The sequence below is a fragment of the Artemia franciscana genome, chromosome 16 (assembly GCF_032884065.1).
Source record: "Artemia franciscana chromosome 16, ASM3288406v1, whole genome shotgun sequence".
NCBI lineage: Eukaryota > Metazoa > Arthropoda > Branchiopoda > Anostraca > Artemiidae > Artemia > Artemia franciscana.
Window position 1 is genome coordinate 21,656,680 of NC_088878.1, and position 17,611 is coordinate 21,674,290.

General features: G+C 36.5%; 1 protein-coding gene across 2 annotated transcripts; it reads left to right on the forward strand.

Annotated features, from left to right (window-relative positions):
* Positions 1-350: 350 nt before the first annotated feature.
* Positions 351-17,278, forward strand: LOC136037217 (uncharacterized). Of its 2 annotated transcripts, none has more exons than XM_065719816.1 (3): positions 351-484; positions 11,313-11,640; positions 16,998-17,278. In XM_065719816.1, exons 1-3 carry the CDS (start codon positions 470-472, stop codon positions 17,123-17,125), a joined length of 471 nt encoding a protein of 156 aa, XP_065575888.1. In that variant the 5' UTR covers positions 351-469; the 3' UTR covers positions 17,126-17,278. The 2 variants fall into 2 exon arrangements, with proteins under 2 accessions (XP_065575888.1, XP_065575889.1); XM_065719817.1 differs by lacking the exon at positions 351-484 and adding an exon at positions 8,491-8,554.
* The last annotated feature ends 333 nt before the right edge of the window (positions 17,279-17,611 follow it).

Below are 17,611 nucleotides of genomic sequence, written 5' to 3' on the forward strand. Positions count from 1 at the left end.
GTATAGTAAAAAGCTTAAAACATTGGTCTCAAACTTACTGCTTCATTATTAATCCATTTTTTTAAATGTCATATAATCCACAAGTACTGACTTTCCACAATTAAGTTGGATAAATAAATTTTACAATATTATGCTGTTTTCTTCTTCCTTGACACCAAATTTTCAATTAAAGTATGTATTTTTGGTCATTTTTGACAAAATAATGTACTATGTTTTTCAACACCAAAATTTGTTAGATTAGGTTAGGTATATTTAAATATATTCAAATGTGACAAATGTTGTTATTCTCATAATTATCCATGGCATATCATTTAAAGTGACATGTGGCTCATTACTTGTTGTTGTCTTTTAGGGGTTAGACCCGGATAAGTGGAAAAGTAATCGACAAGTAAATGAACATGGGGACTGTTTGCCCAATGAACTACTGAAATCGATTCCCAGAAACAGCTACATGTGTCCAGCCCTTTAGATGTGTGAAAATAAGGTCTGTTCTACTGCTAAACCCGCGTTTCCATTGACACTTTATGGCGTTTTTGTTGTTGTTTGTTCTTTTACTTCTGAATTCCTGCTACATTCCTTCCTTTGTCACCATAAAACTCCAAATGAAAGCAAGGCATAAAATCTTGACTTTAGAGTTTCATTAAAAAATCTTTTTCTGGAAAAAAATAGCATAATGTTGATTAGCAAAAATGTTTCAATTATGAAAAGAACATCCTAGACCATAGTTATCCTGCTTTTAACATCCTCACTGCATCCACCATCTTTGCCGACGCTACTACAGAGATAAATGAAGCTCTCCACTTCATTTATCTTCTCGTTCTTCAACATGAGCTCTTCACCTTCACTTATTTCCAATGTAATAATAATAAGTGTTATTTACTGTTAACCTCTACACAGTAAAAATGCACTAAAAAGGAGTAAAAGAAAACGAAAAAGGACACAGACAAAATTGCACACAAGTATTAACAGCTTTAACTTTTAACAGCTAATTTAGCAGGGCTAAACACTATATGGTTTCACAACTAGCAACACTAGGCGCTTGATAGAAGGCAAGTCAGTGGAAAATCGAAAGTTCTGTTGCAGAAATCAGCAAACCTACGTAACAGTTCGTCCACTTTTTGACAAATCTCAAAGACCCCCATAACGTCGGGAAATATCAGATTTGCTTTTTAGGAAAGGCAGAGAAAAATTTTCCAAAAAGGTGTCAAGAACAGTGTATATGGGACATATTTCAATTTTTACTGCCAAATAACAGCTCTCTTATCAAATTGGTCCTTTACCCTGGAAAGAATACTGTAGGATTTTTCAGTTTTTGTGGCACTCGGTATTAACCAAGTGACATATAGCAATCGCAAATTCTGTCGGTCTGTCTGTCTGCTGGTCTGTCTGTCTGTCAGTCCTGGTTTTGTTACTTTAGGCACTTCCAGGTAAGCTAGGACGATGAAATTTGGCAGGCGTATCAGGAACCAGACCAGATTAAATTAGAAATAGTCGTTTTCCCGATTTGGCCATCTGGGGGGAGACTGGGGGGCCTGTTAATTTGGAAAAAAAGAAAAATTGAAGTATTTTTAACTTACAAACAGTTGATCAAATCTTAATGAGATTTGATGTTTGGAAGAATATCGTGTTTCTCAGCTGTTATTCTAAATTCCGACCGGATCTGGTGACATTGGGGGGAGTTGGGAGGGGAAAACCTAAAATCTTGGAAAACACTTAGAGTGGAGGGATCAAGATGAAACTTGGTGGGAAAAATAAGCACAAGTCCTAGATACATGATTGACATAACTGGAACGGATCCGCTCTCTTTGGGGTAGTGGGGGGGGAGTAATTCTGAAAAATTAGAAAAAATGAGGTATTTTTAACTTACGAATGGGAGATCAGATCTCAATGAAACTTGATATTTAGAAGGATATCGTGTCTCAGAGCTGTTATTTTAAATCCTGACCGGATCTGGTGACATTGGGGGGGGGGAGTTAGGAGGGAAACCTAAAACTTGGAAAACACTTAGAGTGGAGGGATCGGGATGAAACTTGGTGGGAAAAATATGCACAAGTCCTAGATACATGATTGACATAACTGGAACCGATCCGCTCTCTTTGGGGTAGTTGGGGGGGGGGGGTAATTCTGAAAAATTAGAAAAAATGAGGTATTTTTAACTTACAAACAGGTGATTGGATCTCAGTGAAATTTGATATTTAGAAGGGTATCGTGTCTCAGAGCTCTTAATTTAAATCCCGACCGGATCTGTTGACATAGGGGGGAGTTGGGAGGGGGAAACCTAAAACTTGGAAAACACTTAGAGTGGAGGGATTGAGATGAAACTTGGTGGTAAAAATAATTTCAAGTCCTAGATACATGATTGACATAACCGCAACGGATCCGCTCTCTTTGGGGTAGTTGGGGGGGGGGGTAATTTTGAAAAATTAGAAAAAATGAGGTATTTTTAACTTACGAACGGGTGATCGGATCTCAATGAAATTTGATATTTAGAAGGATATCGTGTCTCAAAGCTCTTATTTTAAATCCCGGCCGGATCTGTTGACATTGGGGGGAGTTTGGGGTGGGGGAACCTAAAATCATGGAAAACGCTTGGATTGGAGGAATCGGGATGAAACTTGGTGGGAAAAATACGCGGAAGTCTTAGATACGGGATTTACATAATTGGAACGGATCCGCTCTATTGGGGGGGGGGGGTTAATTCTGAAAAATTAGAAAAAAAGGACGTATTTTTAACTTACGAAGGAGTGATGGGATCTTCATGAAACTTCATATTTAGAAGGACCTCGTAACTCAGATCTCTTATTTTAAATCTTAACTGGATCTAGCGTAATTGGGGGGGGGGGCAGTTGGGGGGACCAGAAATCTTAGAAAATAATTAAAGCGGTGAGATCAGGATGAAACTGGATGGGAAGAATAAAACTTGTCTAAGATACGTGACTGACATAATCGGACTGGATCAGCTCTCTTTGGTCGAGTTGGGGGGGGGTAATTTTGAAAATTGAGGTATTTGTAACTTACGAAAGGGTGACCAGATCTTAATGAAATTTGATATCTAGAAGTATCTTGTGCTTTAAAGCTCTCATTTTAAATTCCGACCGGATCCTATGACATTGGGGGGAGTTGGAGGGGGAAACCGGAATTCTTGGAAAACGTGAAAATTGGGGTATTTTTATCTTACGAATAGATGATCGGATCTTAATGAAATTTGATTTTTAGAAGGAATTCTTGTCTCAGAGCTCTTATTTCAAATTCCGACCAGATCTCTTGACATTGGGGGGAGCTGGAAAACACTTGGAGAGGAGGAATTAGGATGAAGCTTTTTGGATAGAATAAGCAAATGTCCTTGATACGTGATTGACGGAACTGTACTGGATTCGCTCTCTTTGGGGGAGTTGGGGGGAGGGGTTCAGTGATTTGGCGAGTTTGGTGCTTCAGGATATAGCTTGTTTTAATTTTGGCCAAAAAAGACAAAGCTTGTTTTTTCACCGAATTAGGGCTAAAGGTGGCTTTTGTGACGAATCAGGACTTAACTCGTGTTCCTACCGAGCTGAATCAGTCTCCTGATTAAACTTAACTACCTTCCCTACTAGTCAGAGACTTAATTCATTTTCCTTCGCATTGGCAAACCCCTGCAACTTGAATTTGGATTGTTTTCAGAGTAGTAATTAGACTTGGCTTGCTTCACTCCGAATGAATACTTAGCTTATTTTTTGCAGCAGAAGAGTCTGCATCTAGGACTTAGTTCGTTGGTGTTTTAAGTTCTTTTACACGGTGTCAGGGCTTATTGTTTTTACATTGACTCAGGACTTTTTCGTACTGAGTCGAGGCTTAACTTACCTTTGGACCGTGTCATCTGTCAATTGGACTAAGTTTGTTTTTACACCAATAAGAGCTTGACTAGTTTTTTACAATGAACCATCACTTTGCAGTTTCGCAACGAGCGAGAAGCAGATTTTCGCACCGAAAAAAAGTTTACCTCCGATGCATTTACGCAATCCTTTACGCATTTCTGTGTTTAAGAAGGTACAACATGCCTTTCTCTCCTACTAAAATGTATGTCTAGAGAAAGGATTTTTCCGTTGTTTGAAGCCCTTGCCCTCTTGGCCCTTTGGCTACTTTGAAGCCCTTTGGCTACTTGGGCCATGTAATCCCTTGAGGTAAACTCTAAACTGAATTTTCAATGATAAGCCTCTCTGCAAATTTTAATCCTTTCTTCTTACTTCTTCTTGTTTGAGTTTTTGGAGACACTAAGGCTAAATCTTCACGTAATTCCAGGCCTGCTAAGCAGAGATAAATACCCTGTGTCATCACAGGATAAATTTTTTCATGGACGAGGAGGGCTGCAGGTGTGCATGGAGGCATGCTCGTTTGACAAGAGTCAAACGAGTCGATTTATGATACTGCACAACCAGAAGGCTCAGATAAATAGCAGCACCAGAAGTGACGCGAATCTGAGTAGCAAACTAAGCAGGAGTGGCAGAGGGCTGTTGAAAACGAGGGCCAGACAAAAGGTTTCGCTTTCGCTCTCATTAAACAAAAAACCAACTCGGAAAAACCATCTGCCTCAGATTTGGACTAAGGATGTCATAAACATAATTCAGTGGCGTAATATATATTCGACGATGCACACAAATTTATAATACAACCCCTGCTATGGCTCAGCAATACTATTGTTATTCTAAGGAGGGGAGCTGATAGCTCCCTGCCTAATACATTTATATACATGAATTAGTAATGCAGGCCTATTAGCCAGACCAGATACTTTTGGAAATTTTACCTGTTTTTTAACTCACGGTAAACATCTCTAATCGTTATGACAATAGTCCTAGACAGACAACGCTGATGAACATTTAAAAGTAGCTGCGCGTCTCTGCTGGAGTCAAAAGCTCTTACCATCATGCGCTGTTAAATGCGCTTTTCACCCTTTCCGTCACTATCATGCCCATGCCTTTACTTGCGCCTGCTTTAAAGCAAAACTAACTAGTGGGAGTGGAACCCATAGTCTTTACGTCTTTAAGTATAAGCAGATCACTTAGTTTTTACAATACCGGGATGACAATAATAGGACGGGATTGTTTATGTTGTGCTTAGTTTTTTTTGCCCCTGTTTTGCCTTTGGCTCTATAACTCCCCCCGCGGGTGCTATCAGTCCTGAAGGCCACTTTTGAAAGCTGCTGATTATTGTGAGTGAAAATGCTGTCTGAAAATGCTATTCTGAAGCTTGGGGGGACGATTGGAGGCAATTGAGGACGTTTGGGGGGGACCTGGCTACCTTCCAATCACTTTCGAACCTTAAGAAGGGCACTAAAATTTACAACTTTTGATTATATAAACTCTTTCCACTGTCTTTTAAGTCATCTCTTTTTTTATGAGCTGGCTAGAAAAAAATACGAAAAATAAACTCTTATAAAAACAAAGAATACAAAGGAGACGCAAATCACTTTACCAAGCCACGTACTGTAGTGACTCTGGTGTAGGCTTCAAGCTTTGGAATAAAACACAGTTGATGAATTTGAAATTTATTAATAATGTGTTGCCCTTGCTTTTAAATTATGTCCCTTTTAACGACTGTGGTGAATGTTTTGTCCCGTTTGTGTCCATTTTTACTGCAATGCATTATTTATTTATTGCAATGTTACTATTTTCCCCATGCCATGTCATACAGAAATTGTGGCCACACCAGTAGCGTCAAATGAAAAGGAGAGGGCATATACGTTCCCTCCTACATTTTTGCCCCCCTCTAAATCTTGAAAAGTGCTTTTTTGGGGTATTTTGATTGAAAAACATTTTCTTTTTAGCATTTTCATTGACAAAATTGTAACACAACAACAAATTTCCCTCCTCCGTTTTGAAAAATGCATTTAAACCCCTAAACTTTCATGGATTGATGACACTGGGCCATACCAAACTAGGGAAGGCTGATTCGACCTTAAATTGAAAGTTTTAGATCCCCCCATTAAAGACAAAAACCAACCAGAGGGTGCCTTAACTCCACTTAAACGCTCAAATGCATCCTAGGACAGCCCAAATGAAATCTGAACAAAATCCAAGATATTATTTTAATACACGTAACCAAAAAGAAAAAAAATGCACCCTTAGAATCAATATGATTCGTGCTTACCCAGGGGCAAGAGCCCCAAATTATGCATATAGTCCGTTTAAGACATTGATAGACAAACCTTAGTTGAAAGCACACCTTGTTATGAACATGATACGCCTCTTTACAATTAGAATCATATAAAGATTTTGAATCCCAGGTTCATAGCTTCGAGATGATGTCTAATCTATTTTTAAATGTCCCCAACACGAGCTACACTTTTAAGCTACTTTTATGGCACTTGGTAAATACCAAGTGGCATATAGCGATCGCAAATTCTGTTGGTCTGTCGGTCCCGGTTTTGCTAGTTTAGGCACTTCCAGAAAAGCTAGGACGATAAGATTTGGCAGGCACATCAGGGACCAGACCAGATTAACTTTTTTCCAATTCGATCATCTGGGGGGGAGTGGGGGATGGTTACTTCGGAAAAATGAGAAAAAATGAGGTATTTTTAACTTACGAACGAGTGATCGGATCTTAATGAAATTTGAAGTTTAGAAGGATATCATATCTCAGAGCTCTCGTTGAAATCCTGACCGGATCCGGTGACATTGGGGGGGAGCCTAAAATCTTGGAAAACGTTTAGAGTGGAGGGATCGGGACGAAACTTGGTGGGAAAAATAAGAAAAAGTCCTAGATACGTAATTGACATAACCGGAACGGATTCGCTCTCTTTGGAGGAGTTGGGGGGAGGGTTGATTCTAAAAAATTAAAAAAATGAGGTATTTTTAACTTACGAAGGAGTGATTGGATCTTAATGAAATTTCATATTTAGAAGGATCTCGTAATTCAGAACTGTTATTTCAAATCCCGACCGGATTCAGTGTCATTGGGGGAGTTGGGGGGACCGGAAATCTTGGAAACGCTTAAATAGAGAGACCAGGATGACACTTGGTGGGAAGAAGAAGCAGGAGTCCTAGATTCGTGATTGACATAATTGGACTAAATCTGCTCTCTTTGGGGGAGTTAGAGGGGGTCTTAATTCGGAAAAATTAGAAAAATTGAGGTATTTTTAACTTACGAACAAGAGATTAGATCTTAATGAAATTTGACATGTAGAAGAATATTGTGTTTCAGAGCTCTTATTTTAAATTCCGACTGGATCCGGTGACATTGGGGGGAGTTGGAAGGGGAAACCTAAAATCTTGGAAAACGCTTAGAGTGGAGGGATCGGGAAGAAACTTGATAAGAAAAATAAGCACAAGTCCTATATACGTGATTGAAATAAATGGAACGGATTTCTTCTCTTTGGGGGAGTTGGGGGGAGGGTTAATTTTGAAAAATTAGAAAAAAATGAGGTATTTTTAACTTATAAGGAGTGACCATATCTTAATGAAATTTCATATTTAGAAGGAACTCGTAACTCAGATCTCTCATTTCAAATCCCGACTGGATCCAGTATCATTGGGGGGAGGGAACCAGAAATTTTGGAAAACGCTTAGAGTGGAGAGATCAGGACGAAACTTGGTGAAAAGAACAAGAAAATGTCGTAGATACGTGATTAACGTAACCGGACTGTATCCAGTCTCTCGGGGGGAGTTAGGGGAGGGTCCAGTGCTTTAGCGAGTTCGGTGCTTCTGGATGCGCTAGGACGATGAAGATTGATAGGCGTGTCAGGGATCTGCATAAATTGACGTGATAAAGTCATTTTCCCGATTCGACCATCTGGGGGGGGCTGAAGGGAGAGGAAAAATTAGAAAAAATGAGGTATTTTTAACTTACGAGTGGGTGATCGGATGTTAATGAATTTTGATATTTAGAAGGACCGCGTGTCTCAGAGGTCTTATTTTAAATCCCGACCGGCATTAAGCCTCTGATTTTCCTTTCAAATTAATCTATTGATTCATAGGATTTTGCTAGAGCTCATGCCATATCAGCTCTTGGCCCTTGACTCTTCCCACCTCGTCACAAGTGCCATATGAGCTCTTAGCTCTTGTTTTTTAAGGATCACCTTTACATGCTTATATGTTTTTATATGTTTTGTAAGTGTTTTGTGGAAATGCATTTTCCAAAATATGCATTAAATAACCCTTTTATATATTCTTTTTTTTTGGAAATGCCTATATATATGTTTTTTGGGAAATGCTTTTAGTCACATATTTTAGACAATAAGAGTAAAATATATTTTCTAGTTAAGTGGGAAGAAAAGTATTCTTCGTGCTTACCTGTTCTTAACCATAGTTCAGGGTCAAGGCTAAGTTTTGATAGTGGTTCTACAAAAAGGGTTTTTTCTATTCGCATAGGTCAACAAGGGCGGTGGCTTTAAACCACTTAAACAAGATTGACAACCCAAGATTTCACACTAATGTCGCTTCCAATTTTAGGCCAATCAAAATATTTTATTATAACCTTTTCTTATCTTAAATAAACAGTATAAAGTTGTATTACCTTTGTTATTTTCTTAACAGTCGAAACTAAAGCTCTAAAGTGAGACAAAGGAAAAATTTTGTCAAATATGGTAAGAAATTAAATTGTTCTTTCATTTTCTGTTGCTATAATTTTAAAGATATTAAAAATATTTCATTTTGACATGAATACTACAATAAAAGGATACGAGTACTAATATTAAACTTAGAATAAAGTCTTTGGGGAAACTTAAGTCTTTTTAGAATAATCTTTTTCTGAAGTCTTTTTAGAATAAAGTTTTTGGATGTGGATGTATTTTGTTCAGCTCCTCTTTCCACATTGGATTCCCTTCGGCCGCTGAACTTACCAGTGTAACTTTCAAACTAAACAGTAAAATTTATTTGGCCCATTTCCCGGAAGTGTCCCCAACCTATTTTTTTAAATTCACGTTCTTGGCTAAAAGACTCACAGGCTCAAGATCCAGGCTGTTTGGAAAGCCATGATTTTTTTTTTTTTTTTTTTTTTTTTTTTGTCCTTTCTTAGTCCCTTTTTTGAGCGAATCGGTACTTATTTCATTTTTTTTGTGAATTGTTTTTCCATTGGCCTAAGGAATTGCTTGTATAAGTTTCGGGCTAATTGGGAAAATTTCTTTAGCCTGTCTTCGAGAGGACTTTTAACCTTAATCTAATTCTATTTTATGTATTATGGTCCCATTTTCCCAAGATTTTATATATGTATTTTCTAGTTATTTGGAAAAGAAAGAATGTGGGCTTTGAACATTAGGTTCTCTTTGGCCCAGAGACTTAAAGTTGTAAGTTTCAAATTAATTCAAAGCAAAACAGTATTTTTGTCTGTATTTTAGCCCCTTTGGCCCTAGGAACGATCCTTGGAAGTTTCAAGCTAATTAGATTGCTAAATCAAACATACACGCCTGTTTTCTATTATAAAACGAATTATGGATAATGGGCAATATACATAATATGTGGTCAGGTCGTTATTAAACGCTTCAATTATTCTGAGGGAAACAGCCATCCAAAATAAAATAAGCCTGGAAACAGCCATCCAGAATAAAATAAGCCTGTATAATTCAAGAATCCACAGAAACGAGTCAGTTTTCTTTAATATTAAATAAAAAAAACTGTTTTTTTTTAACTGAAAGTAAGGTGCGACACTAAAACTCTGCAACTCTACTTCTTAGAACAATAAAATCTTTAGCGTAAAGATCGAAGCGTTGAGGAGGAGAAAGCCCATTTCATATACGGAGTAATTTCTGTTCGTTTTAAGTTTTAACGTCAGTTTTAAAAAAAAAATCATGTTTAATTTCTAAACGTTTTTTCAACTAATGCAGGTTCGAATTAGGCTCACCGTACATGATAAATTAAAACAAAATTTGCATTTTAATTTGGCAAATTTATTTCATATATGAAGGGTTGTTCCCAAAAATTGGGACGAACAGTCCAACTTTAGCCCCCATTGTAACATTTCCCCTGGAATATTCACCCGTCAGAAATTTTCCTCCCAAAGGATGATTCTTCTTATGGAAATTCACTCCAAGCACACCCCCCCCCCCCAAAAAAAAAAGATGTCCGTATATTTCCCAATAACAAGTGCCATACGCAAACAACGGGCGAATTTCATAACTTACTGGACTCTCCCCACGTACTCTAGGGGGTTATTTTACACCTAAGGACTTAACTATTTCATCTTTTAACTATACCGAACAAAGTGGCTGTCTCAATATTTTGATAAGATAATTTCTTTTTTTTGAGGGGGGGATGGGAGTGAGAGGCGGGCCCAGCTACCCTCCAATCTTTTTAGTCACTTCAACAGGGTACTAGAAGTTTTAGTTTTCGTTCGAACGCACTCTCTCTAGATATTTTAGGATCATCATTTCGATACAGTCATCCCTGGAAAAAAAAGAGAAAAAAAACACGCATCCGTGATCGGTCTTCTGGCAAAAATAGCAAAATTCCACATTTTTTACAGATAGGAGCTTGAAACTCCTACAGTAGAACTCTCTAGTACGCTGAATCTGATGGTGTGATTTTCATTAAGATTAATTTACTTTTAGTGGGTGTTTCCCCTATTTCAAAATCAGGTAAATTTTCTCAGGATCGTAACTCTTGATGAGTAACACAAAACTTGATGAATCTTATATATTTGAAATCAGCATAATAAGCTGATTCCTTTAATGTATATAATTATACTCAAATTATGCTTTTTAGTGTTTTGGTTACTATTGAGTCAAGTCGCTCCTTACTTACAGTTGTTGGATATGTTCACCTTTATGGTACTATATGGCTCATTTTTCAGCTTTCATTGTCATTTTCACTTGATTTGGGAAAATTTGCTTCAACTTTGCCCCCCCCCCGGAATTTCGACGAAATACGCCACTGGAAAGGGGCTGGCCACTTTGGAATGATTTTTAGCCTTAAAGCGGAGAACTAGAACTTTAAATTTCTGATCCGAAGTTTCTAAAACCACGCTTTGCACACGAAGTGGATGATAAAAACAAAACTTACCTATATAATCAGTAAGTGTCTGTAAGTCCCAGCCGATTACGAACATTCAACTCCCAAAATAATTGCAAGGCTACATCTAAAAATTGTGTCAAGAGTTAAGATGTCAAAAGATACATTGTTCTGGGCTAGTGGTTATTTTAGAGTCTTTGAAAGGGTTCGTCAGATACACTTTTTTGGATTTGGGAAGACAGTAGATTGACTTTAAAACTGAACCGCCAATGTAAGTAGCCATAGGGTATACTGCAGCTCCATATACCAGTAGATTCAGTGCGAAACATTTTCAGGATTGGACAGTTGAGTTGTCGTATAAAAATTGTTTAAAGGTATATTTAGACTAGTGTTTTTTAGGCATCATATAAAGGTGACAAGCCGAGCTACTTTCTGTTGAACGGTATGGAAAAACCTTCAAAGCAGCCAGAGTCGCCAGCAGATGATGTTTTCCCATTTTCTTTTGACGAAAACGTCCAGGCTCCAGAAATCTCTTTTGATTTGGGGCCGCTCATAGAAAAAGTCCAGAAAGAACTTAAAAAGAAGTTCCCTCATGATTTGGCCAGCACAGAGATGAAAAACTGCAAGCGGGGTCTTGAGGAACAAAATGAAAAACAAGTGAGCAAGGAGAAGAAAAAACGCAAGCTGGAATCGGAACAAGTTATGCCTTTTGACAACCTTGTTTTCGGTAACTATCATTTTAGTCTTACTGAGCAAATACTTCTTGGAAGATGAACATACAATTCTACTTTTAACATAACTAAAAAAAAAAACCTTTTCTAAACTCAGCTATACATATATATATAAACACTTGATTTAACCAAACACTTGGAAAACTATAGTTTCTGTGACTATCTTAGTTCTTCTGCCCTAGGAATGACGCAAGATAGACATATCTATTAACAAATGAACTAACATCATTTTTATACAATCATAATAAGGAAGTTAATGCCAGATTTGCCTCTCACTCAATCGTGAAATCTGTCTTGGTGTTTTCTCCAATTAGCCATGACTTGATGCCCAGAACTATTCGATTTTAATTCAATCCTAATAAGGGGGTTAATGCCAGATTTGCCTCTCACTCAATTGGACTTTCTGCCTTGGCTTTTTCTACATTTAGCCATGGCTTGATACCCACAACTATTCGATATTAATTCAATCCTAATAAGGGGGTTAACGCCAGATTTGCCTCTCACTCGATCGGACTTTCTGTCTTGGCTTTTTCTACAATTAGCCATGGCTTGATGCCCACAACTATTCGATATTAATTCAATCCTAATAAGGGGGTTAATGCCAGATTTGCCTCTCACTCGATCGGACTTTCTGTCTTGGCTTTTTTTTCTACAATTAGTCATGGCTTGATGCCCACAACTATTCGATATTAATTCAATCCTAGTAAGGGGGTTAATGCCAGATTTGCCTCTCACCCAATCGGACTTTCTGTCTTGGCTTTTTCTACAATTAGCCATAGCTTGATGCCCACAACTATTCGACCTTAAGTCAATACATCAGTATTGCAATACCGTTGTCACAGAAGATTTTCATGCATGGAGATGTTTATATTAAATTGCTTAAAGAGCAAAATACTGTCAATTCCAGAAATATGTGCATATGTTTTGACAAGGAATTACAACAATTCAAAAACCTTAAAAAAGGAAACAAGAAGTTTAAAGCTTAGTAGAAATCATTGTTAGAAATCGGACTTGCGGAAATAGTCAAATATCTTCCAATAGACATTAATATGAAATTACATTAGATTGTGTAAAGAGCAAAAAACTGGCTATTGCAAAAATATTTGTATATATTTTATCAAGGGATTACAATAATTCAATAACCTTGAAAACGACAACCAAAAGTTTAAACCTTAGTAGAAACCGTTGTTAGAAATTGGACTTGCTTTCTTACCGAATTCCTTTTCTTATAAGTATAAGCAATTTCCTTTGGGCGAGCGAAGGTATCGAGATGGTATACGGAATTGGGGAAAGGGCTCATATTCTTCTTGAAAGATCTGTCTATTTCCAAATTAAAATAGATCATTTAATACTTTAGAAACGCTTGTCCGTAATAGAAAGTAAAAGTTGGATTAATTTGAAAGATGCTTTCTAATAAAGGTTTTCCAAAATGAATTGTGATCAATTTTGAAACCACGAGCACGTAGAATTAAAGTCATATACTAAGTCAAACTTAAAACGTACAGAAATTAGTATAGTTTAACAAACGAAAATTAAAACAAACACAAAAGGGGAAGTACCTATTGATTTTAGGAAAATTATAATAAAATCCCTTTAAAAGAAAGATAATAAGAGTAAGTGTGGTAATTATAGCGGCATTAGCATGGTTTCTGAAGGAAGCAGATTACTTCGACCCTAGTATGATTATACTTAAGGGCGCTGTGGGCTTTAGATCTAGTTTTAACAAAAGAAAAGAGTGGTTTTCGGCAAGGGAGAGGATGTTCCGATCAAATTTTCACTCTTACACTAATAATTAAGAAAGGCTTGAGTCATCAGACCCGTTTAGTCTTCAGTTTTATAGATTATGAAAAGCCGTTTAATTTAGTCGATAGAAGAGCTTTAGTGAAGATCCTAAAAAAGGTGGTTCTATCGCATTTTCTAGGGCTATAATGAGATAAGCTTTGAGATGGCGAGGACACGTTTTGCTGATGAAGGATGACAGATTGTCAGAGACCATCCTTTTTAGTCATCTATCTAGGGCCAAACAAAAAGCAGGTCGTCCAGGAATGAGCTAGGAAGAGATCAAACAGTTCGTGGTAACGAACTAAAAGCAAGGAGCGATGCGGCTCAATAGTAACCGAAACTGTAAGAAATAGACTCTTGATAATGATAAATACTTCAAAAGAATCTAATATTGATGCGTATTAAAAATATATAAAATTCATGAAATTTAATGTTGCTCATCAAAAGTTACGAGTCTGAGAAAATGTGTCTAATTTTGAAAAAGGGGGAAACATTCCTAAGAAATCAAGCGATCTTAAGCTAAATCACACCATAAGATTCACAATATCAGAGAATCCTACTGTAGAGGTTTCAAGCTCCTGTATACAAAAATGTGGTATTCTGATTTTTTTGATTTTTCTCCCAGGAGTAATCGTATCGAACCAGGTCATTTGATCGGAAATCAAAAGCTCTAGTGCACTTTTTAAATGACCAAAATATTGGAGTGTAGCTACCTCCGCCCCCTCTTTTACCCAAAATCGTCCGATCAAAATTTTGAGATAACCATTTTCTTCAACACGGTCGAAAGATCTAATAACTGTGTCTTTGAGTATGACTTGACCCCCTACATCCCCCAGGGAAGGGCCGTGAGTTGTGACCTTTGCCCATTGCTTACATGTAGTATTGGCTATTGGAAGAAGGAATTTACTGGTGGGGGTACTTACGTGGGAGAATCTTTTGATGGAGATTTTTTGTGGGGGAAGGGAAATTTTCATGATTCCGGAGCTGCGTTTCGCAGCACTAATAAAAACCAATCAGAAATTAAGTAAAAAAAACAACTCAGTACCTCACTTTTTATGCTAAAGTATTTTTAGAGATTATAAAAAGCTTATTATTAAAACTAAACGGTTCTTTTGTATCAGGAGTCATTCTTAAATAATCGGAAAAAGAAGTCAAACTTTAGCGTAAAGAGCGTGGTATTGAGGAGGGAGCAGCCTCCTTCTTACACATAATAATTTCTTCCCGTTTTAAATTTTAATGTTTCTCCTTACGTTGAGTTGAAAAAACTTGTTTTATTTTTTATTTAATCATAAGGAAGGATTTAAAGGAAACTGCTTCTCCTTGGGATTGGATAAAGGGGGTAAATTTGAACAGATTGGGATGGAGGGGGGTTTTACATAGCTGTTGCTGTCCCTAGGCGGCTTGGTGCTGTAATGCCTTGCTAGCAGTTGTTGAAGTTGTTATATTTTAAACAACGCATATATTTATCTCGAAATGCGGCAAAATTTCATGAATATTTTGCGTTTAAAGACATCCCATTCCAATGTTTCAGTTGGTGAATCACAGTTATCACCTCCATGACCATAGCTATAAATTTCTGAAAACCGAGCTTGCCTCATTTCTTAGTAAGATACAATAGAGAAGGATTTGATGCTTCATGGTCGGTGAAAGACTATTGAAAGGTTTACAAATTAGTGTTTCATTTTCTGATGGGCACTCACGGAGTTTTCTGCTCATAAGAGAACATCCTATTTATTTATTTTTTGAGGGGGGAGGGTTAGTTTTGTGTCTTCAGAAAACTGCTAGTTTTTAGAATTCTAAAGATATTGGAAAATATCACGAGTCAGTTTATTTGAGCTAGTTTTGCATAATCTACAAAGCAACAACTTTGTTCTTTTTAAATTTCAAATTAATTAAACAAAACTATTTCTTCCACTGAGTGTAAGCAGCAACATTAAAACTTAAAACGAAAAAAATTTTCGTATATGAGCGGGGTGCCTCTTCCTCAACCCTCGCTTTTTACACTAAAGTTTGAATATGTGTCATAATTCTCTAAGAAAGACTGCTCAAACGCAAGGTCGGCTGAATTTGAATAAGAAGTATTTTTGAAGAACTTAGTGTTCTTTTTTGAAGTGTTTAGTGTGAAGAGCAAGGGTTGAAAAAGGAGCAGCTTCTTTCATATATGGAATAACTTTGTTTGTTTTAAATTTATTCCAAATAAAATTATTCCGTATCTGTTATATGTTGTCTGGTACATTACCATCTTATGTGATTCAATCGTGATTGATGATATGATTCCAAGTACATTACCGCTCTTTCATAGTTAGATCATTATGTTCATGTACTATTATGTTCATTATTTCCTGTTTAATCAACAGTCACTTTTCTTCATTCTTTCTCTTATCTCCTTACTTTTTTAGACTTCAATGTTTTGATTTCGTATATATAAGATATATATTATGTAGATTATCTATTAGATTATATGACTTGCATTTGTAAGAATTATTAATCATAGTATTAGTTACGATACAGGATTATTAAGTAGAGGATTATCAGTGAGGTGTTTTATAGTTTTTCAGGGTGTAGCATTCCAGCACTAAAGCTGTCAGGCGTTATCCCAGTACTGAAAATCATGTGCAGCCATATATAAATCGTATTTATAATATTTGTATGGTTGTATACAACGGGATTTGGAATGTTTCAGCTAAAACGATTTGACTGAGTATTTATTGACTTTTATTATCATCTGGAAATATGGATTTTTCTAACTAGAGAAGACTAATCTCTCATTTAACACTAATCTGTCATTCATCAAACCCTAGTCATTTAGCCTGCTTTAAAAATTGCTTTCACAAATAAAATGTTATCTTTACCTCTAATTAATTACCAATGCATATGCACCACAATTCAGATATACCAACAAATATTTCTCGATTAGATTAGATTAGTTTTTAAACTGACCGGTTATCAGAATACTTTGTCAACATTTTTATGAAATCAGCAATATAGAAAAGTGTACTAGTCATGGTTGTAGTAGCAGCTGCAACCTGAATAGAACGAATCAAGGTAAAAAACAACACATTTTAATGGAACTTACTAGTGAGAAAAAATTGTCATTTGTAGTTGATTCAGGAATGATAACTATTATATAAATTAGTCTCAATAGTAAATGCTATTTCGAAAACTAATTTGTGTAAATTAGGAAAAGCCTGGAACCATAAAAAAGGGCTACGGATCGAAACCAAAAGTACACTGATGAAGTCACTATGGACGCGTCTCATGGCTTGAAAATAAGGAAAATTTCATTTTTGCAAGGGTGGTACTGATGTGTCTTATTTTTTTCTTTTTTTTCCTCCACTGCTAGCCAGGCACTGAAACACTACAGAAGCTATTTAAGGGCTAATTTGAAATAAAGTTTTCTATATTTAGTGCCTCTCATAATTAGCTAACCACAATATTGGAATAAAATCCGTTTTTTTGCAAAGACACATCTTCGTATGCAAGATGTAGTTATATTAGGTTTTATGTAATATTTGAGTGATTTTGTACTAAAATCTAAGTATATATTAGTCATTTGTTGCTTCTATTCTAGATCTCTCTGCATATGAAGACATGAATGATTTAAAACCGCCAAGGAAGTCAGAGGAAAACAAATTAAGAAAACATCACTCGGGATTCTACCGTCAAATATCGTCTGCCACAGCAAACCGAGTTCATTGATTGCACTATTCGGAACTCGTTGATTGTGCAATTTGAAAGTATATTTGTGTTTTTACATTATGTAAATATGAACAGTCATAATTATGTTTTTAGTTGCTTAGTTTGACCATTCAATGTGGAGTTCTCTGCTTTTGAGTAAATCCAGAAACTCTAGTACTCTTATTTGTAAATAAAGACACAAATGCAAGAAAGTTTTCTACCCAGTGTTTAAGCCAAAAATGTTGTCACTCTCAATTGCAACTTTCATGGGGTAAAACTAATCTATTGAGGGACAGCATTAATCTTTGCACGCACAATCGTTATTTTAATCGTATTCCGTCTAAAATTTGAAAAGGCCAATGCTTTCAATGATTTCTTTGGCTCTGTCTTTAAACCTAAGTCAGCAAACCCTGAACGATCCCATAAAATAGATGACTAAAAAGTTGTTATTACAGAGAAAGAAATCAACCTACAACTCCAGAAACTTCAATCAGACAAATTCAAAGG